Here is a 27,037-nt window from a genome sequence, read left to right on the forward strand (position 1 = left end):
TTCTTTTTTAAGTTTTATTTATTTGAGAGAGGGAAAGAGAGAGAGAACAAGTGGGCGAGAAGCAGAGAGGAGGAGAGACAGAATCCCAAGCAGGGTCCGCACCACCAGCACAGAGCCCGACACGGGGCTCGAACTCAGGAACCGAGAGATCACGACCTGAGCCGAGGTCAAGAGTCGCTTAAGCGACTGCACCACCCAAGTGCCCCTACGTTCTGTTTTTCTTACTGAGGCTTATAAATTCCAATGCCTCTGTTGCATTCAAGCCCACCTCAGTTGGGACCAGCCACAGTCCAAGTGTTCAGTGTGTGCACAGCTCAAGCCTACGGTATTGGCCAGAGCAGCTTTTCAGGCTTCCGTGTGTGTTAGAATGTCCTACAGCAGGGGTTGGGAAACTTGCCTCTAAAAGGCCAGACGGTAAAATTTCAGGCTCTGCCGATCATGCCGCCTCTGTTGCAACTACTCAGCTCTGTGGGCATAGCTGTGTTCCAATAAAATGTTCCTTATGGACTCTGAGGTTTGAACTTCGTATCATTTTACTGTGTCACCAAATCTTTTGATTTTTTTCCCCCCCAACTCTTTACAAATGTAAAGATCATTTTCTCTGGCAGTGGGCTAGCGTTTGCCCACCCCTGACCTACAGGGCTTGTTTAACCCAGATTCCTGGGCCCCACCCCCAGAATTTCCGATTCGGCACGTCCGGGGTGGGGCCTGAGAAGTTGCACTTCTGATGGTTGTTGGCGATGCTGCTGTGGCGGTTTGGGGAACACACTTTGAGAACCGCTAGTCTAGAATAGATTGAAATTAAGAAAAAGAGGTGGGGACACCTGGGTGGCTCAGTCAGTGAAGCGTCCGATTCGGCTCAGGTCACGATCTCGCAGTTTGTGAGTTCGAGCCCCGCGTCGGGCTCTGTGCTGACAGCTCGGAGCCTGGAGCCTGCTTTGGATTCTGTGTCTCCCTCTCTGCACCTTCCCTGCTTGTTCTCTGTGTCTCTCTCTCTCTCGAAAATAAATAAACATTAAAAAAAAAAAATTGAAGGGGCGCCTGGGTGGCGCAGTCGGTTAAGCGTCCGACTTCAGCCAGGTCACGATCTTGCGGTCCGTGAGTTCGAGCCCCGCGTCAGGCTCTGGGCTGATGGCTCGGAGCCTGGAGCCTGTTTCCGATTCTGTGTCTCCCTCTCTCTCTGCCCCTCCCCCGTTCATGCTCTGTCTCTCCCTGTCCCAAAAATAAAATAAAAACGTTGAAAAAAAAAATTAAAAAAAAAAAATTGAAGAAAAAGAGGTGGTCTCAAGTTTGGGTCCCACCAGGAACCTGGAAGGTCAGCCCCCCCCCCCCAGCCCTGGGCTCTTTTTTCTGAATCTTCCCAAGGCTTCTTTCTGGGGTAACTGATAACTCCCCTAGAGGGAGATACCAGGACAGCTCAGACCAGCAGCCTCCTCCCTGCACTGTGCTGAAATCTCCCAAGGCTGCAGGCCATTTACCCGGTTTTCTTGTCCTGGAGGAATGTCTTGCACCCCCCACCCCCACCCCAGTTCCTGCCACCTGCTGAATCTCCCACTCCAGATGGAGCTGTTCTGCCTTTGTCCATCTCTTTCACACACCTGCTTCTCTCCCTCTTTATTTTTTTTTAAATGTTTTTATTTATTTTTGAGACAGAGAGAGACAGAGCATGAGCAGGGGAGGGGCAGAGAGAGAGGGAGACACAGAATCTGAAACGGGCTCCAGGCTCTGAGCTGTCAGCACAGAGCCCGACGCGGGGCTCGAACTCACAGACCGTGAGTTCGTGACCTGAGCCGCAGTCGGACGCTTAACCGACTGAGCCACCCAGGCGCCCCTCTCCCTCTTTATTAAGAACATTGCTTCACCTTGATTTCCCGCCACTTGGTAAACTTGCCTGTGTGACTGACTTCTTCCCTCCCCCCTCCCTTTAGGGAACAAGGGAGCCGTGGGGGTGTCATTTATGTTCAACGGAACCTCCTTGGGCTTTGTTAACAGCCATTTGACTTCTGGAAGCGAAAAGAAACTCAGGTAATGGAGCTCCTTTCCCGGGAGGCCCAGGCAGACCGCACATCCCTAAACACCAGAACTACTGTTCAGCCCTCGGCTTTTCCCGTAACTGTGGCACAGGAGTGACCTCTCGTGTGGGTGAATTTTGTCGGGAGGATGGAACACACATTTCCTTATGTCATTCATCTGATAGATGCCTAAATCCCGCTCCGTTTCTAAAGGGAAAAACCTCATCCGGGCATCCTTACAGATCAAAGCCCATGTGGCTCATTTGGCCCAGGCACAAAGACAGCTATTTAGAATAATCATGATTCCAATTCCCTGCTAAATGGATGCTCCGGGAGGCCCCCTGCCCTGTGTTCCCATTTCTGCCTGAAAGGCCCTTTGCATCCTGGCTGTGCCCCACCTGCACGTGCAGGTGGTTCACTGCAGCAGGGGCCGGAGAGTTAAGGCTCAGTCCCCCCAAGCTCCCTCTGATTTCCTGCTACCGTGGTGACGTAAGGGACCAACGGCCTCATGCTACATGGCTGCTTTTTCACTTAAATAGGCGAAACCAAAACTATATGAACATTCTCCGGTTTCTGGCTCTGGGAGACAAAAAACTGAGTCCTTTTAACATCACTCACCGCTTTACACACCTCTTCTGGCTTGGTGATCTGAACTACCGTGTGGACCTTCCCACCTGGGTAAGGAGCTGCCCACCTGGGGAAAGAACTGTCCACCTGGGGAAGGGGCCACCCGCCTGGGAAGGAGCTGCCCACCTGGGGCTGGGGCTGGGGCTGGGGCTTCATGGGACAGAGGCTCCCTTGAGTGAGCTGAGGGCATGGGGCCATGGAGGCACAGACTGAGCTGGGCCAAGGCAACTACTCCCCTTCTGGGACTCAACACTCTTCTGCTGTTCTGTCATGGAACCCCTGCCTTTCTTTACACTTTACCTCTGCTCACACTTAGTTCCCACACAACCGCCCCAGCCGTTCTGGTCCTCCAGTGGCTCGGCCCAGATCTCCAGGAACTGTTAAGGTCTGAGGAGACCAGCACAATTTTCTGCCTAGATGTTGGTCACTGGCCAGCTAAGGAAGAAGTTATTTACGTTGGATGCCCAGGCACGGTCCACTGAGCAGTGGCCAGAAGGGCCACCTAACACAGACATGCCTCGCTCGCTCAGGCAGTGCAAAGTGTTCTCTGGGAAGGTGGGGGGTGCAGGCCTGGGCGCAGAGCTGTGCAGTCTGCCCAGAGACCTTGGTTACAGCTTGAACGTCCCTGCCAGGGATGGAGAACCTTCATACCACATCCCGTGAGGGCAGAAACAGAGACGCAAGAACCCTGGGGCACCGACAGGCTAAGAAATAGCCTGGAGTCAGTTTCTGACAAGTGGGAGTTGGGATTGAGCCCAGACCTTCTCACTCCTCTTCCCCCACGTTTCCCCAAGCATCTCGCCTCTCCCTCTTGCTGCCCCAGAGGCTCGGCAGAGACTGAGGAGGAACTGAGGGTCTGTTTATGCACCTTACGTCCCCACCACTCCCTCCCTCGTGGCAAATGGGAGAGGACTCGGAAGGAACCCCACAAATTTCCTCACCGGGAGGTCTGCCAAGGGCATTCACCAGAGCAGAGGTAACAGTCTGGGGAGAAAGGACGGCTGGATTCCATCCCACTGATGCCGCGCTGACTCTTGGGAGTCCAGGCCCGGATCAGGGAGTCCTGATGCCCACAGATTCGGCCTGGGGTTTCAACTCCTTCCACGGCCTCACAACAAGCTGCCTCGGTTCCCATAGACAGCAAGGGAAACATACCTACCCGCTAATGAAGTGTTAACAAAAAGAATACTAAAAGTCCGTGTGAAAAAGTAAAATGTCCCTCTACAAATTTGGAACGGCCAAAGCTTGTATTATCAGGTTGACAGTTAACTACTTTTGTGGAGTTTTCCTTATAAACAGTTGAGTGCCAGGGGCACCTGGGTGGCTCAGTCGGTTAAGTGTCTGACTCTTGATTTCAACTCAGATCGTGATCTCGCGGTTCGTGAGCTTGAGCCCCACATCGGGCTCTGTGCTGATAGCACGGAGCCTGCTTGGGATTCTCTCTCCCTCTCTGTCTCCCCCTCTGTCTCCCTCTCTGTCTGCCCCTCCCCCACTCGTGCTTTTGCGTGCGCACGCGCTCGCTCTCTCTCTCTCTCTGTCTCTCTCAAAATAAATAAACGTTTAAAAAAAGCAAAAAACAGTTGAGTGCTAAGGAAAGCCAACCGGGCTGCCACAGGACCAGGGTCTGGTGCAGAGTCCGCGGCTCCAGGCAGGTGGGTGGTGATGGGCCTCCTCCTGTTTGGGACGGGGGGGCGTCTCACCAGTGGCCCGGCTGTGTCCTTGCTCCAGGAGGCAGAAACCATTGTCCAGAAGATCAAGCAGCAGCAGTACGCAGACCTCCTGTCCCACGACCAGCTGCTGATGGAGAGGAAGGAGCAGAAAGTCTTCCTGCACTTTGGTAAGAGCTGCGGCTCTCTGTTCCTGGGCCCTCTCCAGCCATCGCCATCTCCCCTTTTCCCAGAATATCCTCCCGGGGTTGGCAGTGGGGTGGGGTGCGGGGAAGGACTATGCCTGGAGAGGAAGGCAGTGTGGCCAGATGTGAAACAGGGATCACAGCAGAAACCAAGGTTTTGTTTGATTTCAGAGGAGGAAGAAATCACATTCGCGCCCACCTACCGTTTTGAAAGACTGACTCGGGACAAATACGCCTACACTAAGCAGAAAGCCACAGGGGTGAGTGAGTTCTCTTCACAGACGTCACCCTGACCCTCCATCACCACCCCCTTGCACATCTCTCCCCTCTTGTGTCCGTTCCCACAAAGACGAGCAGGAAACCGTTGAGCATCCTCATCCACTAGGCAACAGGAAGAAAAGGAAAATTAGCAATCACGTGTTGATTGGCATCACTGAGCAAAAACCTCTTCTAAGGAGAGGCTGGGCAGCCACACTTGCCCATGACGAGGAACCGGAGTTGTGACACTGAGGATTTACCTTCTGTCCAGATAGTCTAAGATTCTGAGAGGGTTTAAAGTATTTCTATAACTGGGTCCTGAAGCTCTTTCTAAAGTTCTGTGATCAAATCTGTTTGCTCATCTGCCAAGTGAATCATCAGTAAACAAGCTTCTTTGCTGCAGGACTTACCAGAGCCTTTACAGGTTTGTGAGCATTGTGGTTCTCCACAATGAAATTTGTGTGCCAAACTCAATTGGTCATGGCCAATTATGTTATGAGGCCCCTCGTGTTCCAAGGAACGGTGTTTCAGGGAAGCTGCAAAAAAACCTTCATTCGTTCTTGCTCAGCAGATACTTACTGATGACCTGTGATGGGCTAGGCACTCTCCTAGGTGGTAGGAGATCAAAGATGATGAGACAACACACAACGACTAACCAGAGATAGAACATGATGTTGCCGAATGCACAGAGGAGCAGTCAGAGAAGGACATGACCTACCGGGCAAGGAAAGATCAGGAGAGGCTTCTCAAAAGGGCCCAGGGGTGGTGCCTGAGGGACGGCTTGGATTTCCAAAGTGGACAGGACAAGGGATGAGGCTTATCATTTCCATTTGAAAGAATTGCTGGGACAGATAGGGAGACAGGAAATTCTGGCATCCATCACCTTCTGGGTCCTGACCAAGGGAAGCCAGCGCCCTGGCCAGGCCCTGAGGGGTTACAGGTGTGGAATGGTGTGTTCCCCAGTTTCTGGGGTTACTGGAGACCTAAGGAAATGGAGAGCAGTTCAGAATGTTGCCAGAGGTCTCGGGGCAAGAGGAGAACTTCAAGGGGGAGGGTGATGCCAAAACAAAGTAGGAGCCAATGGAGGAAACTAGATGGAGGACGAGAGGAGATCCAGGTCCGCTACCAGGAATGAGGCCGAGACCCGCAGGGCAAGACACCTGCTCGTGAGTTGTCCACTGGCTGCTGTGTACCTGCAGCCCCCTAGCACTGTCAGGGCAGGTCCGTGGGGACGTGGGGGGGCAGTGAGGCCGTGTCCAGGTTGACTCGAGCATGCGGAGACAGAGACGGGGGTTTAGCTGGGGTGAGGGAGGTCCTAGATGCCAAGTTAAGGTTTTAATCTGTTTGAGGGGCATCAGGAAGCCACTGAAAGTTCTGCCAGGGGCTGGCAGCATGGCAGCGATCTACAGCACAGGCCAGTCTGCCTCTGTGTAGAGGATGAGGATACAGGGAACCAGCGAGGAGGCCGTATGGTCCTTCCAGCTGAGCAACCGGGGCCTGAGTCAGAATCGGACCATGAAAAGCAAGAGGAAAGAAAGGACGTGTTGGCACATCTGATTGCCATTGATAGAAATGAAAATCAGAAGGCGGAGCAGGCTCGGAGGGGTAAGTAGAGCTTGTCTTCAGACTTAGTGTGTGATATTAGCCGACGATCTCAGAGGAAACCTCTAGAAGACAGTTGAGAATAGTAGATGACGCTGGAGACACAAGGACTGGGTCATAGACTGGGGAGTTGTGCCCGCAGAGAACATGGGCACAGCCATGGGGGTGGGTGGGTTGTCGGGGAGTAAGTGAAGGATGCAAAGAGAATAGCCATGGGCAGGTCTGGGGGCCATCCATGTTCGAAGGCGAGAGGAAGAAGCAGACACAAGGAAGGAGATGGGACATGAGTGCTCGCGTAGGTGGCCGGAGGACCAGCCGGGCATCTCAGCACCACAGGAGCCGGGGGTGAGAGACTGTCAAGGATCAGTGGTGGCCAGTGTGGAGTACGCGTCTGGGAGGGCATGTGCCCTGCACGTGAACCATGCCCGAGGAGCTGGCTTTGTGGCCCAGAGGGTTTACTGGACTTGAAAAACAGTTTGCAGAGTCTTGGAGGTGAAATCCAGACTTCAGGAGGATGAGGGTTGCTTTTTACCAAGTGGGTGCAGAGGACTCTGGTGACGCTTTCCAGAAATGCAGCTCTCTGGGCCTCATGCCCGGAGGCTCTGATGCAAGAGCCCTGGGGCAGGCCCCGCCTTCTGTATCTTTGTAAAGTTCATTCTTTACAGTCATTCTTGAGGCAGCCAGTGCTGAGGACCGTAACGCTAAGAGGAACAATGTGGCAGCACCTGTGAAACTGATCTACCCTGTGATCTGGTAATTCCCGCTTTGGAGTAGTACGTTTGTTTGTCAAGAGGAAGACACAGGAATGTTTATTGCAGCTTTGTTCACAATGTCCAAAAACTGGGAACAGCCCTATTTCTGTCAGTAGTAGAGTAGATAAATGCGGTATATGCATACGATGGGATACAACCACAGCAGTGCAGCAAATACACTTCTACAGACAACAGTGTAGGTGAGAGGAGCCAGACATCAAATGATATGTACTGAGTGAATCCATTTATAAGTTCAAGGCGAAGCAAAATTAATCAGTAGAGGCATTAGTCACCATAACGTTCACCTCTACGAGGTGGTGGTATGGACACAGAGGCACATGAGGGAACCTTTTGAGATGATGGAGATTTTCTATATCTTGATCTGGGTAGTGGTTAAATGGGTGTGTGCAAATATAAAAATTCCTCAAGCTGTATACTTGAGGTTAGTACCCTTTACTGTGTGTAACTTGTACCTCAAGTTTAAAAAACTAAATGGGTGGTCCAAAAGCAGAGGCAATGAGAATAGAACACTCTTGAAAGAAAATTGATAAAAAGAGGAAAGTAATTGAAAGAGATGGCAGGGGTAGGCTCTTGTATGATGAGTGCCTTTACATTTATAGGCAGAGCAGAGGGGCGCCTGGGTGGCTCAGTCGGTCGGGCGACCGACTTCGGCTCAGGTCATGATCTCGCGGGTTGTGGGTTCGAGCCCCGCGTGGGGCTCTGTGCCGACAGCTCAGAGCCTGGAGCCTGCTTCGGATTCTGCGTCTCCCACCTCTCTCTAACCCTCCCCTGCTCACGCTCTGTGTCTGTCTCTCAATAATAAATAAACATAAAAAAAAATATATATATATAGGCAGAGCAGAAAGGGCTAGAACTTAAAGGGATAAAGGATATTGCCAATGTGCCTTGTCTATCACACCCAGTGAGCATCTCGTTTGCCAGTGTAGCCCGGGAGAGGGCTTGTCTTAATACATTTTGTTTGACTGATTGGATGGTTACATGGATATGCAGATGGGTGGATGGATGGGTAGATGGGCAGGTAGTTGGGTGAATAAGTAGGTGGTGACTGACGGGATAAGTAGAGAGGTAGATGGCTGTGTGAAAGGATGGATGGATGGATGGATGGATGGATGGATGGATGGATGGATAAGTAGATGCTTGGCTGGCTGGATAAGTAGATAGGTGGATGGCTGTGTGAATGGGAGGGGTGGCTGGAGTGTGTTATTAAAGTAAGGAGCTGGAGAAGATAAGCAGAGACTGGGTTGAAAGTACCCATGTGTGGGGTTCATCTGAGTCAGAAAAAAAAGAGAAGATAAAAACAGGAACTTCTGAAATAATGCGGAGGATAGGTATGAGCACATGGCCAAGTGAGTCGATCTTCCAAAGCAGGAATCCAAGGCGTCTGACGGTGTGGGGGCAGCAGTGGACTCAGGACTTAAGGCAAATGAAAAGGCTTGAAGGCCACCTATGGGGAAAATCTATAAAGCTCCAACAGCACATGAATTCAAGGATTACAGAGGCCACATGTTAATCTTTTCTTTTACTGACTTACCTATTAAATAAACTAGCAGGCATCTCAAAAAACTCGTGACTGTGATTTTACAGATGAAATACAACCTGCCTTCCTGGTGTGACCGAGTCCTCTGGAAGTCTTACCCGCTGGTGCATGTGGTCTGTCAGTCCTACGGTGAGTGACAAGCTGGGAGCTTCGGCTCCCTGAAACCAACGGGCTGCAGTCGGTCTCTGTGAAATGGGAGAAGTCCCTGCAGCCCTGGTCAGGTGACCCGAAGGAGCTGACATATCCTCTCGTGTCTCAGGCTGCAGCATGACAAGTGTCTTCTGATTTGGGAAACACCAGAATTAAGGAGCCCCTCTTAAAAGAAACCCAGACTTGTTCTGAAAACGCATTAGGTTTGAACCACACGAAAGTGGTCTTTTTGTAGGTCAGAAATAGTCAACTATTGGAAATTCATATGGTTCAACCTAACATATACCATGGGTATATGCGTATGTATTTATGGAGATTTAAAGATAAATTGAGTTACATTGATGAGAAAGTTATAATACGCAATATTAAAATAAATAATTATGAAAAAGTTAGCAAAACAATTCAATAATTATTGACTCTAGAAGTTTAAGATATACTGAAGGAATTCTTAATTGCTTGAGTGCTCATTCTTAAAAGCTACCTCTTAATTCCCATTATTTGGAACTCTTCTGCACTGTGTACTTAGAGATTCAGAGCAGGGGCGCCTGGGTGGCTCCGTCAGTTAAGCGTCTGACTCTTGGTTTCGGCTCAGGTCATGATCTCAGGGTTTCGTGAATTCGAGCCCCATGTCGGGCTTTGTGCTGACAGCTCAGAGCCTGGAGCCTGCTTCGGCTTCTGTGTCTCCCTCTCTATCTTTCTCTCTCTGCCCCTCTCCCGCTCACGTTCTCTCTCAGAATAAATACAAAATAAATTTAAAAATTTCAGAGCAGAACTACCTTGAACACTTCACTGACTGACCATTGTGATATTATTTTTGAAACATTGCAGATTTTCAGGCAGTGACATCCAAAGGAGGGCCATCCTTGTTCCCATCCCAAGTCACTGGCCTCAGACACCTGGTGGACTGTTCATGACCTCACCCCTACCCCACCCACCAAAGGGAGGTTCTTGCTGCTGCCCAGTGGCCACCTTTGTGGCTCCCATCCTCTCTCTGGGGACCAGCAAACACCCATGTTTAAGTCCGGTCCCAACAGGTTGAACTGATTTCCATTCCTTTTTTTTTTTTTTTTTTTTTTTTTTGCCCATGCCTCCTGATGCCCAGAGGGGAGCAAAGCGACTACCCTGGGAAGGAATGCACCCCACAGTCCCCTAGCACCTGAGCTCTGTCTCCCAGAAATGACTTCACTAGACAAACTTCACACCTTTAGGTGTGCAGAAAAGCATCCCGCCCCCATAGCCACAGCCAAGAATTATTCCGTGTTCAAGACCAATGAAGACTCCTATCCCACCCATTGTCAATCATCCCATTTCTCAGTGGTGCCTCTTTCCCACATCCTGCAACTCCATGAGTCCTGCCAATTCTTGTCTCTAGGAAGATGCCACCATCTGCCTTATTCAGCAGGTCTCTGCGGCGATTCAGGAGAAAGTACTGGCTTGTAGCATTACTGCGCTTTGAAGCTCTTTAAGCTTGGCGTCCAAAAAACTCCATAGTGGAGATTTTTAGGAAAACGGAGGGAGATTGGTCTGGAAGTGGCATTGAGGAGCAAAGGGGACACACCTTCCCACTTTCTGGACCCACATATGGGGACAAAGCAGACAAACAGCCCTTAGTTGAGACGCTGTGGTATTTTCCGAGGAAGGACCAGGTATAGAATGTGAAGGGAAAGTTGAAGACGTAGGGAATTTTGCTAATGATATTTCACTGAATGCCGGAGGGTGCGGAGGAAGAGTTTAATGATTTGGGAGTGAGCAAGAATTAGGAAAGAGAAGGGAATGAATGTCCAGAGCTCAGGAAATGGGGGTCAGCTGGGAGCTTGAGTCTTATGGTGATTAACATAAATAAGATGTATCAGTTAATCTGCTGCGTAACAAACTGCCCTAAAACTTGACAGCTTACAGTTCTCTGGGCTGGACTTGGGACTGTTCATCTCTGCTCTCTTTGGTGTTGGGCGGGCGCACTCAGGCCAGGCGCCCACCCAAACTGGGGGTTGGTTGGCCAGTTAGCTAGCTGTCAACAGGGGCGATGGTGGTAACTTGGCTGTGTTCATCACCCAGCAGGCTAGTCCAGGCTTCTTCCTGGTCCCGGGGGTCCCAGATGTGGAAGAGCTTTTCGAGTCTCTGCTTGTCTCACATTTCCTAATGTCCCGCTGGCCAAAAGAAGCCACAAAGCCAAGCCCAGACTCACTGTGGGAGGGGGGCATACAGTATGTGGTTACAGAGAGGCCACCCAGGTAACCATCGCCCTCCCAGTTTTCGGGGCACAGGCATCATACTGCTGGTGCTGTTCTGCTTGATACGTATGTAAATATTGTTAAAAATGCTGGTCTACCCTCTAACTTGTCGCTAGAACACCCCACGCTCGTCCTGATTCCCCTGCCTCCCCGCTTCACACAGCGCTGGACCCTCCCTGACTTCTTCCTGTCTACATCCAAATGTGACTTAGGCTGGCACCCTTCCTACCTTTTCCCTTCTGTCTCAGAGAAGGGGTGTCCTCCCCCTCTCCTGGCCCCTCTCCTCCATCCCTTCTTCCTTCCCCAGACCAGTACCCCCGCCTTCCTCCGCGTTCTCTTCTTTCATTCTGTCTCGTCGTTTCAACTGTCTTTCTGATGGTTGTTAGCAAGTGAGCATGATTTTCCATGTTTGGTAGCCATCCGTATTTCTTTCGGAATTTTCTGCCCGTGTCCTTTGGTTGGTTGAAGGGTGAGATGTTTTCCTTTGTCTTGCTGATTTATAAACACTTTATAGGAAAGGATGTAAATCGCCTTCCTGCCTTCTTGGTCTCCTGTGCTATTTCTCTTTGCCCATTACTGGCCGGTGTAGCTTGGGCCTCCTGCACACCTCCCCTGTGGAGCCCAAACATCCTCATGGCTTCTGCTTCCACCTAACATCGTGACTCCAAACCTAAAGATAAATCTCCAGCCTTGAGTACCCAGCTGGACAGCTCCACGTGGCTCTATTATAAGCACTTAGAACTCGGTATTTCTAGAGCTGTGTTCTTTCCCTTACGCCCTCCAAACATGCCTCACTGCATTCCCTCCAAGCGCCATGTTCCTTAAAAGAGTTGTCTACGCTCTGTCTACACTGCACGTTCCACTGTCTCCCAATCCTACGAGGCATTGTGGGATGGGGGAAGGCACCAAGTCAGTTGCTGATGAGCTCGGTGACCTGAATCCCCATCCCACACTGGGCCGTGAGCTCATCGGTGCAACAAAGTGCTGAGACCAGAAAAGTCTGAACGCTCCACAATCTATTTAAAAACTCGTGTGTCTCAAGGAAAAACTAGCACAGGCACATTTTTGCCACGGAGGAGAGAGTGTCACCCACTTCCACTGAGACTTTTGAGCGTGGTTGTGGAAGGCCAGTGGACTAACAGGTATAAAATCATGAAATTTCTGGAGGCTTCCATAAGTACAAGTTGATTTCTACCATGGGTTTGACCTCCTTGGTTTGACCAGAAAGGAATTCTCCTTCCCTGCTCAGAAATGCCTTCCCTCCCCTGCAGGCAGCACCAGCGACATCATGACAAGTGACCACAGCCCTGTTTTTGCCACATTTGAGGCAGGAGTCACCTCCCAGTTTGTCTCCAAGAACGGTAAGTGGTGGATGGTGTCCGTCCCTCTGTCGTCCGCGATGACAAGAGGCTTCGGGCACTCATCTTCTGATTACAGCAATCTGTTGTCCGTGGTAGATGGGGGCTCATCCTTCCAGACGAGTCCACAGTCCACGTCAGGCCATACCATGGTTTCAGTGCAGAGCATTTGCTTGTTCTCTTTGGCAGATACGTCAGCTTTCTGAGCCTCAGTTTGAATCCAGTCCTTAACATTGAATAAACGAGGGGCACCTGGGTGGCTCATTCAGTTAAGCCGCCAAGTCTGTCTCTTGGTTTCGGCTCAGGTCATGATCCCACGGTTCGTGGGTTTGGGCCCCCATCGGGCTCTGTGCCGACAGCCTGGAGCCTGCTTGGGATTTTCTCTCTCCCTGCCCCTCCCCTGCTTACTTTCTCTCCCTCAGATAAATAAATAAACTTAAAATGTTTTTTAAAACAAAATTTAAAAAGTTGAGTAAGTGAATGTTTTTCCAAGGCGTGGCATGTCCACCACCAAAGGCCATTCCGGGTGGGCCACGGATGAACATTCGAGAGTAATGCGTTTATTTTGACATGTTTTGCATCTGTCTCTTCTGTGTAAAGGCAAGCCACGCTGGTTTTTCATTCAGTCTCGTGGTGTCCTTTCTTAGTTAAACATGTTTGCCTAAGTTTAAACAGTGAGTCTATTTAAAGAAAATATTAAGCCAGCATTCACGTGGGTGCACGGTGGGCGGAGATGGTGAACATTGTAAGGATGGGATGTGGTGACTGAGTTTGGGAAATGCTAGAGTAAATAATACTTAGATCTGCAGGTAAATTTTCAAGTAATCCAGCTCAGCCCGGCTCACCAGGCCACCGTCATCCCAGCAGGGGTCTGGTGTTCTCTGTGGTGCATCCAGCCTGGGCCTGGGTGACTGGGGAGCCATGTTGTCACCTCCTCTGTAACCCTCCCCCACCCCTCTTCTGTGGTCAGCAGACAGTCCGGGCTAATTTAGGAAGGTTGAGTGGGGAGCTCAATGCAGGTAGGAAAAGTCTGTATTACTGTGTGTCCTTCATGCCATGAAGGATGTGGGCACGACTGGAGTACTGTCTTTCTGGGACACTCCTCTCCATGCTGTTGGGTCTAACATCTACTCTAGCAGCGTGACCTCCCCTCTCCACACAGCCTTAATCCACCACCCTGTCTCCATGCTAGCTCTGAGCACTGTCTTTCCAGAACCTTCCATCTCTCCCAGGCCTCTCACCCATCTCCCATCTCTCTGAGTTCCTGCAGCTTTGATGGGGTGGCTGATGCCATCACACCCTCGGTGAGGACCCTCATCACATCATCGGTATCAGGCTTGTCTTCCCTCCACTGGCACCCAGTACACAGAAGACACAAATGCCCATGACCTGGATTGAGCATAGGTTGACTCTTCCTAAGCAGAGCCTGGTCTAGATGCTGTGGGATTTAAGAACATAAAAGAAAGCTGAGTGAAATAAGCCAGAGAGAAAAAGTACCATAGGCGTATGGTATCACCTCTACGCGGGATCTTGGAAGAAACTGCCAATTTCGTAGAAACAGTAGGAGGGTGGTTGCCAGGGGCTGAAGGGAGCGGGAAATGGGGAGATGGAGGTCAAAAGGTCCAGACTTTCAGTTACAAGATGAGTAAATTCTGGGGAGCTAATAGCATGATGACTACAGGTAATAATACAGTATTGTAAACTGGAGATTTGCTGGGAGTAGATCTGAAGCATTCTCACCACACACACACACACACACACACACACACACACACACACACATACACACACACACACACACACACACAAACCAGTTAATTATGTGGGTGACGCATGTGTGAATTGTCTTGATCTTGGTAAGCATTTCACAGCGTATATGTGTATCAAAGCATCACGCTGTACCCTTTGAATGTGCACAATCACATTTGCCAGTTATTCCTCAATAAAGCTGGGGGAAAAGGAATAGAAAGGAAAGAAGGGCGCACAGGCGGGACGGAGGACCGGGATGTCTGTCCTTGCTCTCGGGTGGCTCAGAATTTACACGGAAGGATGGAACTTGTTCAAAGCCAGCCTGAGGACACTTGCAAACACAATCCCCTCCGTGAATGCCATGAGGAGCCAACTGTGGATGAGGGTAAAGAAGGAGTGGAGGGAGGTCAGCCAGAGGCAGGAAGAGCAGGTAGCCCTTGCTACCCGGACCTAGAAACGACACAGATTTGGGTATCGACCAGAGCCTTTATACAAGCTCTGTTTGCCAGAACAAATGGGGAGACTGAGGCACTGAGGCTAAGGGCGTCGGGCTCTTGGCTCCTTGAAGTCTTTGCTCTTCCCGCCCTGCTCTCCGCACATCAGAGAGGGTGTTCCCACCGTTGCGGTTGCTCAGCGCATGTGGTGGGATTCAGGAAAACCTCTCCTTCGCCTGGACCTCACCTTCTCTGGGCACATTGTGGAGCCACATCTCTTTGTCACCTGTTCCAGGCCCCGGGACCGTCGACAGCCAAGGGCAGATCGAGTTTCTCAGGTGCTTTGCCACGCTGAAGACCAAGTCCCAGACCAAGTTCTACCTGGAGTTCCACTCAAGCTGCTTAGAGAGTAAGTGGTGCCGAGCTGCTACCTGTTGGCCGTGCAGGCAGGAATCTTTCTCTTAGGTGCCTTTTCACTGGTGGCGCCTCGCCCCTCTTCTCTCTGGGAAGGATTCACAGATGGGCCTCACAGGGGTCTGCAAGGGGAGCGATGGAGTCTGTGGTTACTGTGGGGGCACCCCCCGGCGGCCTGTGATCCTGCCATTGCGGCCTCAGAGGCAGGGACAGTCACTGAAACACTGACCTGTCGTCAGCCCTTGGAGGTGACCGGGCCGCTGGCTCCTCTCCTTGCCCCTCGAGTGTAGCCCCCGAGGGTCCCTCCCCTCCCCAAGCTGGGGCCCTGACTCAACCCGAGGGTCCTGGGCAGAGGTCCAGAGCTCGTGGAGGCCAGTGCCGGGCCTGACCAGCCGCTGGTAGCCACCTGTCCTTCCTTCCGGAGTCCTCTGCTCCTTGGTACACGACGGGCCTCTTTCTCAGGTGTTCTGGAGCATCCACAGGCAAGCGAGAGACGGACGGCCTGCTCCCAGCCAACAGCAGTTAGCACAAACTGTGTTTAGCAAACACCATTTCCGGGTGACATTTCTAGGCATATTGTCTAAAGCTGTTTTGTGGCAAGATCTGGGTGGTTTCTAGCTCCCCTCGCCGAGATGGTCTGGAGGGGGGGGGAGGGGGGCAGAATCAACTCCATCGAAGGAGGCATTTTGGGACAGGATGATGGCTGCTTCCAGAAATCCCACTCCCCTCCCTTCCTTCTCCCACTCAGCCCGGGCTCAGTCTTGTTGACAGACCTGCCTTCTCCGCGAAGTTTCCAGGTCCCGAGTCACCAAGCAGGGGCAAGGCACCTCCAAAAATGATGAGGATTTTTGTGCGGGTGTTTTTAATAAACTATCGAGACATTTGCATACATTTCTATGGAAACAGCATATTAGGAAGCTTAAATTAGCATTTCGAAAGGCTGCTATCTTGAGTGGCGTGGGACAAGCTGTCATGTTTCCTAATCTCCTTGCCTGTGATGTGATGATTTCTTTGTTGCCTGGTTTGTTGCAAAAAAGGAGCTGAAAAGGAGGGAAGTCTCTGAGTTTTTCCTAAAAATAATCCAACCGTGTTGGCAAATGACCATCCCCTGCATCAAAACAGAATCCCCCACAAGCCTGACTCCCAAGCAGTGCTGTGGCCCCTATAGATGAAAGAGGGAGAATATCTTCCTCGGTCTGGGTGGGGCGACCCTAGGAGTCTTCTCTGTCTGGCTCTTGTTTGTTCTTTGAAAACCAGCCTTCTTGTCCTCTGTCAGGTTTTGTCAAGAGTCAGGAGGGAGAAAATGAAGAAGGAAGCGAGGGGGAGTTGGTGGTGAAGTTTGGCGAGACCCTTCCAAAGGTAAGTCAAGAACAGGATGTAGCCGGGGAGAACTTGGCATTCGCCAGCCCCTGTGGCCCCAGCATTCCTTAATGGATCACGGAAGAGACCCAGTGATGGATTTGTCTGACCATGTGACTTTGCAAAGAAGGAAACTGAGGCAGATCCCAGAGAGGCTGGTTCACAGTCACACAGCCACACAGCTGCGGTGACAGGCCCCAGGCCCCGAGGTCCTGATCCTCCTGCAGTGGCCTTTCACCTGCTCAGCCCAGCTTGGGGGATCGAGTGAAGGGGCAGAGAGGAGTTCATTGCTTCTACCTGAACACTGGGTTCAGAAAGAACTTGACGTGTCCATGGCCCCGTGATAGCAGAGGGTGGAATTGAAAACACACAGACCGACCATACTGGCAACACGTTCCTCTTTCTTATGGAAAAAAAAAAAAAAATTGGTGTTCTACCTGGGACCCAGAAAAGCTTTTGTGACGTTGAGTTGACGGTGGCCACGTCTGGGCGTTCACGCTGGGTGCGCGGCGGAGTAGGACCTTGTGGGGTTTTCTGTCACATAATGAGGAAAGGGTATGCAGAGGGGAGTTCAGGCCAGGCAGATCTGTTGTATGCGGCAAGAGTCCCAGGGGCTCTCCTGGAAGGTTCCCTCAGAGGTGACACCCAAGGTGAGCTTTACAAGATGGCCTTAAACAGGCGGAAGGACCCATCCGCTCCTAAGGCTTGGGTGGGACATGGGCAGTTTTGGGGGGCTGTTGATTGGAACCCGTTCTTGGGCCATGTCACAGAGTGTCCTAACTGGGGAGCACTTCTGATCGGGGTCCTCCACAAGGCCGTAGCTGTCAAAAGTCCTCATACTGGGGCTGTTCTCAGGTACCTGAATCCCTGTGGCTTAGGTCTCCAAGGTGACATCCTGCCTCAGCCACCCACGCGACCCTTCCGTTCCTCCCATCCTGGCTGCCCCACGTGGCAACCAAATGGCCCATCTCCTCCTTCAGTCAAGTTGTGAAAGATGCCAGCGTCCCCGTCCATATAACACATGTACCCCCGTCTGGTTCAGGGGATTCCACGGTACCCTGGCCCTACATCCTCACTGCTACCAAGACCTGCTCTTCCTCCTGCCTCTGTCCCTCCTCTCCACCTCACTGCCGCCTCCCTCAGGGTCTCCATCCCACCCGCCTCCTTGCTGAGGCATCCTGAAGCCTGATGGAACTTTCTGGAATGCCTGTCTGGTCCTGGCATTCCCCCTCTTTATCTAGTTGGCTCCCAGCCCCCTCCTCACTCTCCAGCTTCACCCGCTGCCCCCACAGCACCTAAGGGGCCCCCTGACCCTCCAGCCATCCCTGTCACCTGACGGCACCCTCTCTGTACCCTCTATAATCCCACCAGGGCACCCTGACAGAAGCTCCCTGCGCTCTACCGTCACTCCGACCACGATGATCATGTCCCCTGGGAGTCAGCTCTAACCCTGTCCCCTTCTCTGTGCAGCTGAAGCCCATTATCTCTGACCCCGAGTACCTGCTGGACCAGCACATCCTGATTAGCATTAAGTCCTCTGACAGCGACGAATCGTATGGTAAGGGTCCCTGGAAAGGTTGCTGCACCTGCTGTTAGCCGGTGGCCTCTCATGTAAGGGAGGCACTGGCATCTCCGTTCCAGAAAGCCCAGCTCCCGCTCCCCATCCTGTTCTCCTGTCCCCCTCTCCCCCTCCTAGGGCTGCCGGAGGGACAGTTACTGGTAACTCATCCTTCCTGCCTTGTCGGGCTTCTGGGAGGAATAGCCAGTAGCCACAGCCCCTCTCGTTTATGGAGTCTTTCCTGCGTCAAGAGTCTGTGGCAGGTGCTTTGCAGGGATCATTTAACCCTGACAAGACCTTATAAAGCATGTACTATTCTGTCAATCAGTAGGTGAGTAAACTGAGGCTCAGAGAGCTTAAGGGACTTGCCTAAGTCACAGGTAGAAACTGGCTGAGCCCTAATTTGAGCCCATGTCTGTCTGGCGTTGGTCAGTGCCCATACTGGGCAGACACCAACTAGAGCGACGTCATCTTCTATGACATTTTCTTCAGCCAGTGCGTGGCTCCAGCCCAATGTCAGGTTCGAACTCCATACACTCATTGTGGTTAGAACACAGGGATAAGAGGGGCAGGTGGCCAGAGCGAGGCTGGAGGCAGGAGCCAGATCAAGCAGCTCCTTGCAAGAGGCAGACAAAAATGAATCCTGGTCCCAGGAGGGTGCTCAGTTTTCAATGGAAGGAATTTGAAGGTGTTCAAATGCTAATCAGGGGAAGTCAGGAAACAAGAGGCCGAAGACACAAGGATGTCTATGTGTTGGTGGCCTACTGTCCAGGCTCGCCAAAGGCCCTGGAATGGAGGTACAATGGCTACCTTTGCTGCAGAGGTGAGGAAATGAAGTGACCTGTCCAAGGTTACTTGTCCTTGGCCACGGAGTGACTTTGACAGGCTACCGTGTGACCTTGGACTTGAACCCCGGCAACCCAGCTCCAGAATCCTGTCCTTCACCCCCTCCTAGCACAGCACTGGACAGAGGGTCCCAGAGCCAGGTAGGGGTGGCCAGAGCCTGAGGATTGTACCAGCCCTGGATGGGGGAACCTCTATCCATCATGTCGGGGCAAAGAACGGATCCATGTGGAGTCAGAATGTTTGAAGTTTTGGTGGTAGCACACAGGAGCACAGGAAGGATGGTTCCGTTTTCTTGTTCAAATACTGTCTTCTTCCTTTGTTTCTGCCTCTTGGTATTCACACAAACAGCATATCGTAATAATAACGGGAAAAAAAAGCCAGCCCACAGTCTCATTCCCCACAACGGGAACCATGTTTATTTTGGTCTCACACTTCTATCCTCATACATAGGCATACATAGATTTCTATATTTACAACCACCACAGAGGTGCCATTTTTAATTTTCTTTCTCCCCCAGTGATAGACACGTCAGACGATACACGTTTTCGTGATCATCCTCCTGTACGGCCTTCACGACGGCTGCATTTAATGGCTTAATGATACCCCATGGGTTTGCTGTTGATTATTCCTGTCCGTGTTCTGAATAATGCTGAGATGGATGTCTTTGTGAGCATTTTTGATCCTCCTTCAGCTACATTTTTATTCTTTCGAATCCTCTCTTTAGGATAAGTTCCCACATGTGCCGGGTCAAAGGGCACAAATACGTTGGTGATTCCTGACACTCGTTATCAAACTGATTGCTGTAAAAAAAAGTCTTGCCATGTTGACCTCACCATGTCCAAGGGTACGGGTTTCCCCAGATCCTTGCTGGTTCTGGGGATTCTTTTGCTTCCTTCCATCTTGTACTAATTTCCTGTCTGTAAGAGAGTCCCTTAGTGCTGTCTTAATTTGCATTTTTAAAAAAAATTTTTTTTTCAACGTTTTTTATTTATTTTTGGGACAGAGAGAGACGGAGCATGAACGGGGGAGGGGCAGAGAGAGAGGGAGACACAGAATCGGAAACAGGCTCCAGGCTCCGAGCCATCAGCCCAGAGCCTGACGCGGGGCTCGAACTCACGGACCGCGAGATCGTGACCTGGCTGATGTCGGACGCTTAACCGGCTGCGCCACCCAGGCGCCCCTTAATTTGCATTTTTGATGGCAGGGAAGACTGAACTAGTTTCCATTCATTGAAATTAACCAGTTACAATTCTTTTTGTGTGAAATACCTGTTTGGGTTATATGCCCAGTTACCTGCTGGGATTTGATTTTGAGGAGTTCCTTGTGGGGTTCACGAAGCCATCGGTCTCTTTCACATTTTCCTTTCTGTCTCTGTGCAGAAGTTTTAAGCTTTTATATCTTCTTACCTGTCGGTCTGTTTTGTCATTTCTTACATTGCCTCAAGCCCTAGGAAGTTATCATTCGCTCCCGCAATCAGATTAGTGGTTAAGTCTGCTCGTCTGCTGGATTTTCTAGGATTTAATTCTTTTTTTTTTTTTTTTTTTTTTTTTACATCAACTAATCCACGTGGAGTTCATTCCACTGTAAGGTTTGAAATGTTTTTCCCAAATTGCTGAGGCGTTGTTCTAAAAGCTTTATTCGATAATCCCCACCTTGGACATTGTTTCGAAGGATCATCTTTGGACGGTGGAGTTAATCTCCAGGCTGAACGCATGGTGTTTCTCCCGTGAAATGCCTCTTGACATGACTTGTTCTCCCCACCTGCCCAGGCGAAGGCTGCATCGCTTTACGGTTAGAGGCCACGGAAACTCTGCTCCCCATCTACACGCCTCTCACCCACCACGGAGAGATGACAGGCCACTTCCGGGGGGAGATTAAGCTGCAGACGTCCCAGGGCAAGACAAGGGAAAAGCTCTATGGTGAGTGGGCACGAGCCCTCCCCTGCTCACTCTTCAGTGCTGCTGGCTTAGGGACAGGAAAGACATTTCTCTCCCCTCAGCCATTGCGTGTTCTCTCTGCTGTGGCCTCAGAACAGAAATCCAGCATCACAAGGGATGTCAGAGACCATCTGGCCCGATTCTTAACTGACTCAAGAATGTCCCTACAGAACCGCAACATCCCACGGCCGCACGTCTTCGTTCCCTGACCCCAGTCACCTTCCATCTGTAAGGATGGGAAGCTCGTGAATTTTCCAGATGCTCTGCTGCTCTTGTCTCCTGTTAGTCTTTTAGGCCTTGTCACTCCCAGTTAGCACCTCCACCAGAAAGACCAAGATTATACAATAAACCTGCCTGATTGTGAATAGTTCTTTCCAGGCTGCAGCTCACACACACATACCTACGTAGCTACGCCCTGCCCTCATGGTGCCGGCCAGGGCTTCTGGGCCTTTCCAGATTGCTGTCACACACCCTGTGCTCTAAAAAGCGGCCCCATCCTCGTACTTCACACATTTCCTTGGCTTTTCCCTACCTAGGCCCCACCCACCGCCCAAAACAGCGGCATCTTCTCCTCTGTTCCTTGGCAGGGTCCCCCAGCACCTCTTCCAGCTTGACCTCAACTCTTTGTGTCCTGCAAAACGACACTTGCTTCTTTCTGCTGGCCGTCAGGAGAACACGTTTCTCGTGGCTCTCAGAAAGGACACTGTGCAGCCATGCTTGGGAACAAATGCTCATTGAGTGTTTCTTCACCCCACGTGATGTCCCAGCCTTGGGGAGTCCTCTCCTGTCTGTCCCCAAAGGAGACTCATTAGGGAATTGTAGATGCCTCATCTCTAGATAAGAATTGTCACTGCTCCTCTGGGGAATATCGAAACGTGGCCAAGAGACCTTAATAGCCGGGAACACGAGGACGTTTCTAGACTCAAATCTGTAATTTTCTCAGAATCCTTCCCCAAAATTTTAAACTTGGAAACTAGCGTGTAGAGTCCTCAGTAGTATCCATCACATTAAAACCTCTGTGCTTGAAATAATAAATGATTTGAGGGATACAGAGCTGCTCAAAATGTGTTAATCAAGCATTTCTTGCTTCCCACACAAACAACAGGTGGTTTTTCCTTCCTTTTGCCTTTAATTCCTATTCAAAAGCACTCTAACAACAATGCCTAAAATGAGTTGGACTTTAACTTGATGCTGGATAATGTGGGAAACAATGGTCTTATGAAGGTATCCCATTAATGCCTTGCAGTGGCCCTGACGGCCCGGTTTCGTCCTTGTGTGGTAGACGGGGAAACTGAGGCGCAGAGAAGTTTAGTGTTTGGCTGAAGGTCATATATCTAGCAGGCGCCTAGCCCAGGGTGAGAGTACAGGTTCACAGGAGGCTAAGGTGGAATTCATAAACTCCACGGGGGCCTGAGTCTCACACGGATAATGAGAGCAGGACTCACTGTGTGTAGACGGTTAGCATTCCCTGCTTCTGGGAGGGCTCTGGGCCCCCAGGGGTACTATCTCCTGTGGATGGGGCTCCCTCTTCTGCCCTGTGGGAGCTCCTTTCTCCAGCAGAACCACAGGCTGGGGTGAGAGGGACTTGCCTCCTGTGCAAGCACAAGCCAGAGTCCGAAAGGAAGGTGGCGTCCCAGTTCCCCTTTAGACGAGCTTGGCTTTGGTCTCAGATGCTCTTACGGAGCCACCTTGTTAATGTTTGTCTCATTCGGATCTGCCAAGAAATGTTTCCCTGCCCCTTGTGAGACCAATAAGTTGGACATGTCACATGACAAGACAACTCTGGGTGTGGACTCTTCTCCCCGGGGAGCGGGGACACGCATCCTTCTTCGATCACTGAACTCATGTGAGGCCTCAGAATCTTGCTTGGCCCACCTCCCAGACAGCCACGGTTGACTGTCCCGCGTCGGCTGCCAATGGAAACTTCTATACCATCCTGGCCCATGCTGGGCGCTCTGGCCCTCACGTGCTGTTTGCTGTATCTCACCCTGCAGACTTTGTGAAGACGGAGCGAGATGAGTCCAGCGGGCCCAAGTCCCTGAAGAGCCTCACCAGCCATGACCCCATGAAGCAGTGGGAACCTGCCGCCAACAGGTAGAACAGGGGGGGTTGCCAGGGCTTCCCCACAAACTAATGTGACTATGCAGACCCAGGACCCAGGGGAGGGTGAGTGGAGCACAGAGAAACCAGGGACCAGGAGGGAATGAGAGCTCTGGCCAGGGAGAGGCGTTGTCCGGCTGCCAGCCCCGGGCAGGTGGGTGTGCCTGTCTGTGTGCGGCCTGGGAGACGCTTCTGTGTCGGAGAGCAGTGGACTTCACTGACATTGGCCGAGCCCTTGGCGTGTGTCAGAGTCCAGAGAAATCAAGGCAAAGTAGGTGAGCCCCTGATTTGGGAACTCCCGGCCTAGCAGCAAGATGCCCAGTCCAGGGGGAAGCCACTGCAGAGGTGACTGAGGGGAATGGTTCCCGCGTCTCCTGGGGACCCGTGACAGCAGCGGCTCTGTGGTCAACAAACCCATCCTGTTGCTAAGGGGAAAACAATCACTGAGGAAAGTGCACACAGGTTGCTCTTGGCAGAGCCTGGACTGGGAATCACACAGACATTAAAGTCTATGTGACCAGGGGACAGGAGTCCCACTGGCAGGGCCGCCTCAGCTCACTGCTGGGGTCCCGAGTCCTAGCATCAAGCCAGACGGCGTCGTCATGGTCCCTGTGCCCGCTTGCCTGCTGAGGGGGTGAAGCCATGCCGGTTAGCCAACGCGAAATCCCAGACGCCACTGCAGAGCCCGGCTTAGTCCCCTCCTTCAGGCCCCCAGACCACTGTCCCTCCAGCCCTTGTCCTCGCACCTGCCCCACCCATGCACCAGGTCTCCCCTCTCCCAGCCAGTCCCTCGCCCACTTGCAACTTCTGACCCTCAGAGCCATATAATGTTCCCTTCCAATCTTTTTCTTCCAATGTTATCCCATCAATGAATGTATCCTAACTTTCAGATGTCTGTTTGGTTCCAGAATCAGGATCAGTGAGGGTCAACAAATTCTTTTTCCATTTGGCTAGTATTAGAACTAACGCTTCTCCTTCTTCTTCTTTTTTTTAATTTTTAATGTTTATTCTTGAGGGAGAGAGAGAGACAGCCTGCGTGAGGGAGGGGCACAGAGAGAGGGAGACACAGAATCTGAAACAGGCTCCAGGCTCCAAGCTGTCAGCACAGATCCCGACGTGGGACTCGAACTCAGGAACCATGAGATCATGACCTGAGCCAAAGTCGGAGGCTTAACTGAGCCACCCAGGCACCCTGAACTAATGCTTCTTAAGTAGGCATTGACGGATGGGGAAGAGATAGACTGAGGCTGGTTGAGCAGATGAGAGCTGGGGAGCCTTGCTCGTAACCCGTATACTCAGCTCTCTACTAGTTGGTTCTCATAACAGCACTCTCTCACAAGGAAGGACGACACTCTTGTCGCCGAGAGGCAGCACGGTGTGTGTGTCTCCCAGGGTCACCTCAGCCAGTTCAGTGTTCAGCCCTCCACAGTGTTAAGCTGACTCCCCCTGACATTCAAGGTTCCGGCCTTGACTTCTGTGACCTCCTGCCCATCGTTCCAAATGCCTGCATGGCCGTCCCCATTCTGATGTCTCACGCAGTGGTGCAAGCCAACACATTCCAGATGGAGCCAGCCGTTCATTTACCACCCCCTCCCCAGCCCTGCCACCCCCCACCCACGCAGCCTGACCTCGCCAGCCTCTTATCCATTCTCCCCACCCTCTTATCCATTCTCCCCACTTGCTCACAGCCCTTCAGGACTATGAAGCCCCTCCTACCAGGGCCTCCCACCCCGTCTCCCCTCCCTTCCTTACCTGCCTCCTCAGACAGGTCTTCTCTGCTCGCCCTGTGCCCAGTTCATCCCAGCCCTCCAGCTAGTCTGTCTCTGCCTCTTTTGTTTCCCTCAGACTTCAACACTACGTGAACACCGTGTTTCTTAGTCACTGTGTTTTTGTTTTCTTGCCTGTCAGACGTGGATTTTATGAGAACAGAGACTGGCTGCTCTGTTCACACCCATATTACCTTCTGGCCCAGGGCCTGGTACTTACTAAGCACTCCATAACTATTTTGCTGTAGGAATGAATGAATGAATGAATGAATGAATGAATGAATGAATCCACTGTCCAAAGAGTGAAGGAATCGCGGAGGACCTGGGGTCCCCGAGGGACATCAGAGGATGCTGGCCTCATGGGGTGCTGACCTGGAGACGGGAAGGGAGCCCTGGGGTGTGACTTTGGGTGTTTTTCCCCTCCAGGGTCCCTGCATGCAGTGGCTCCAGCATCACGGAAATCATCAACCCCAACTACATGGGGGTGGTGCCCTTCGGACACATGAAGCAGTCCTTGTCCCCTGACCAGCAGCCCACAGCCTGGAGCTATGACCAGCCACTAAAGGACTCATCCCTGGGGCCTGGAAGGGGAGAGAGCCCCCCAACACCACCGTCCCAGGCACCCATATCACCGAAGAAGTTTTCGTCCTCCACAACAACCCGGGGCCCCTGCCCCAGGACACAGGAGTCAAGGTGAGCGTCCTCTTCATCAAGTCCTCTCCCTTCCCAGGGTTTTCATCACCGGGAAACCTGACCCTAGAATAGAAGCTGCATGAAGCTAGGGTTGTGTGTTCACTTTGGTCATCGACTCATCCTCAGGGCCTAGAACACAGTAGGCACTCAATAAATGCCTATGAAATCGCCATGTCCTACCCTATTGGTATAAATTGGAAAGACTTAAAAAAATAGAACATTTTTTAAGATACTGCCCCAAAAAACAACTTCCCATAAAAACTACATTTATTGGAAAATATGTTTCTATCACCAGTGAGCCTTCATGCAACCTCTCAAGGAACAGGTGGGAATTTCTGAGTTCCCCTGCCTTTTCAGCCACAAGGGTCCTGTTCCCATCCACAACTTTTCCATCTCTCCTTTTGAGGCCAGTAAGAAAAAGCAGTAGCTATGGGGTGGGGGGTGGGGGCATGGATTTTGAAGGGTGGGAGGGCAGCCGGCCTGCAGAAGGAGTTTGGCCAAAAAACTTTGGGAAAGGCCAGGAGCCCAGAGAAAGCTGGCCTGCATCTAGAACTGGGCCAGGAGGACAGAGCCAGGAGGAGCTCAGGCCAGGCAGCCAAATCTCCATCCACTTCTCACTTGTGCCACGTAACACGTGAACCCATCCTTTAGAGAGGGAGCCCTACGAGTTTTCCAGTAAGCACAGGATGACCGGGAAATTAAAAGTGCAGATCCCGATTAACGATGATTGGAGACGTACGAAGTATCATGAGCACCGTCTTTCCTTGGTCGCTGTCTTGGTAATGACTTCAGGGGGCTGCTTCTGGACCTCTCTTCCCCTCTGAGGTCCTCTGTTCCTCAATGGTGTCTTCCATCATTTATGAGGAGCCAGGGAAGGGACCGTCATCACACATCATCGTTCTTGCTTAGCACACCTGGCCTGGCAGGAGCTTCCTTTGGATTGAGGGGTACTTTACAGGTTTGCTTCTCAAGCATTTTTGCTAAAAACAAATTGGACAGATGCACGGAGGGGAGGAGGATGGGATAGGACAGGAGCAGTCGCGAGGCCCCTGAGCCTCACCCTATCTCTCTGTGGCCCTAGTCTTCAGGGTTTGTTGATAATATTTTTGGACTGTGGTTATCCTGTAAGAGCCTTGGAAGAGGTTTCTCCCTGGGAAATGAAAACAAAAGCCACCGTTTGACGGGTGCTGAGGTCCCTCTGTGGCAGCCCTGATTCTTTAAGCGTAATGATTTTAAGTTGCCAAAGTCAGTGTACCTTTGTACTTAACAACTTGAACACAGCACATAGCCTGGAACTGGGTGGGGATGTATTCTCTTTGGTTCCACGGGTGACAGCTTCAGAACGGGCACATCTGTAGGGAAGGGGTCCCCAGGGTGGGGTTCTAAGCTCGCTTTGCACAACCGAGGTGATTCTAGGCAAGAAGCCAGCAGCTCCCATGCCTGGCGGCAACCCTCTCCACTACTCAGACCCCCGGCTCAGCCTGAGTGAAAGGCTGGAGGGGGGGTGTCCCCAGCACCCTCTGTTCCCTGCCACCTCCACCCCACACCCAGGTGGAGTGAACAGCCGTTTCCGTTTGCTCAAGACTGTCCCCATTTCAGCACTGGGAACCCACGTCTCAGGGAACTCTCGAATCCTGGGCAAGCTGGGACATATCTCTGGGCTGAAGTCATGTGGTGAGGAAGGGGGGCCCGTCTCAGACCCTGCTCAGTGCTTCGCTTTAGAAAGGAAGATTCTGGAATCTGACAAGTGGGGTTATTTTGCCCCCTGGATATTGGTTCAC

The 27,037-nt window shown here is 51.6% G+C and overlaps 1 protein-coding gene across 1 annotated transcript in view; it reads left to right on the top strand.

The window, feature by feature from the left end:
• INPP5D (inositol polyphosphate-5-phosphatase D) overlaps positions 1–27,037 on the top strand; it is a 125,489-nt gene that overhangs the window by 93,219 nt on the left and 5,233 nt on the right. The window contains exons 14-25 of the mRNA XM_086719963.1: positions 1,929–2,025; positions 2,552–2,690; positions 4,368–4,476; positions 4,663–4,751; positions 8,709–8,790; positions 12,314–12,403; positions 14,879–14,992; positions 16,274–16,356; positions 17,827–17,914; positions 20,530–20,679; positions 22,692–22,791; positions 24,990–25,256. Coding sequence (XP_086576089.1) covers positions 1,929–2,025; positions 2,552–2,690; positions 4,368–4,476; positions 4,663–4,751; positions 8,709–8,790; positions 12,314–12,403; positions 14,879–14,992; positions 16,274–16,356; positions 17,827–17,914; positions 20,530–20,679; positions 22,692–22,791; positions 24,990–25,256 — 1,408 coding nt within the window. The remainder of the gene's footprint in view (positions 1–1,928; positions 2,026–2,551; positions 2,691–4,367; positions 4,477–4,662; positions 4,752–8,708; positions 8,791–12,313; positions 12,404–14,878; positions 14,993–16,273; positions 16,357–17,826; positions 17,915–20,529; positions 20,680–22,691; positions 22,792–24,989; positions 25,257–27,037) is intronic.

This window comes from Puma concolor, chromosome C1 (assembly GCF_028749965.1).
Source record: "Puma concolor isolate L17-30 chromosome C1, mPumCon1.1.hap2, whole genome shotgun sequence".
Taxonomy (NCBI): Eukaryota; Metazoa; Chordata; class Mammalia; order Carnivora; family Felidae; genus Puma; species Puma concolor.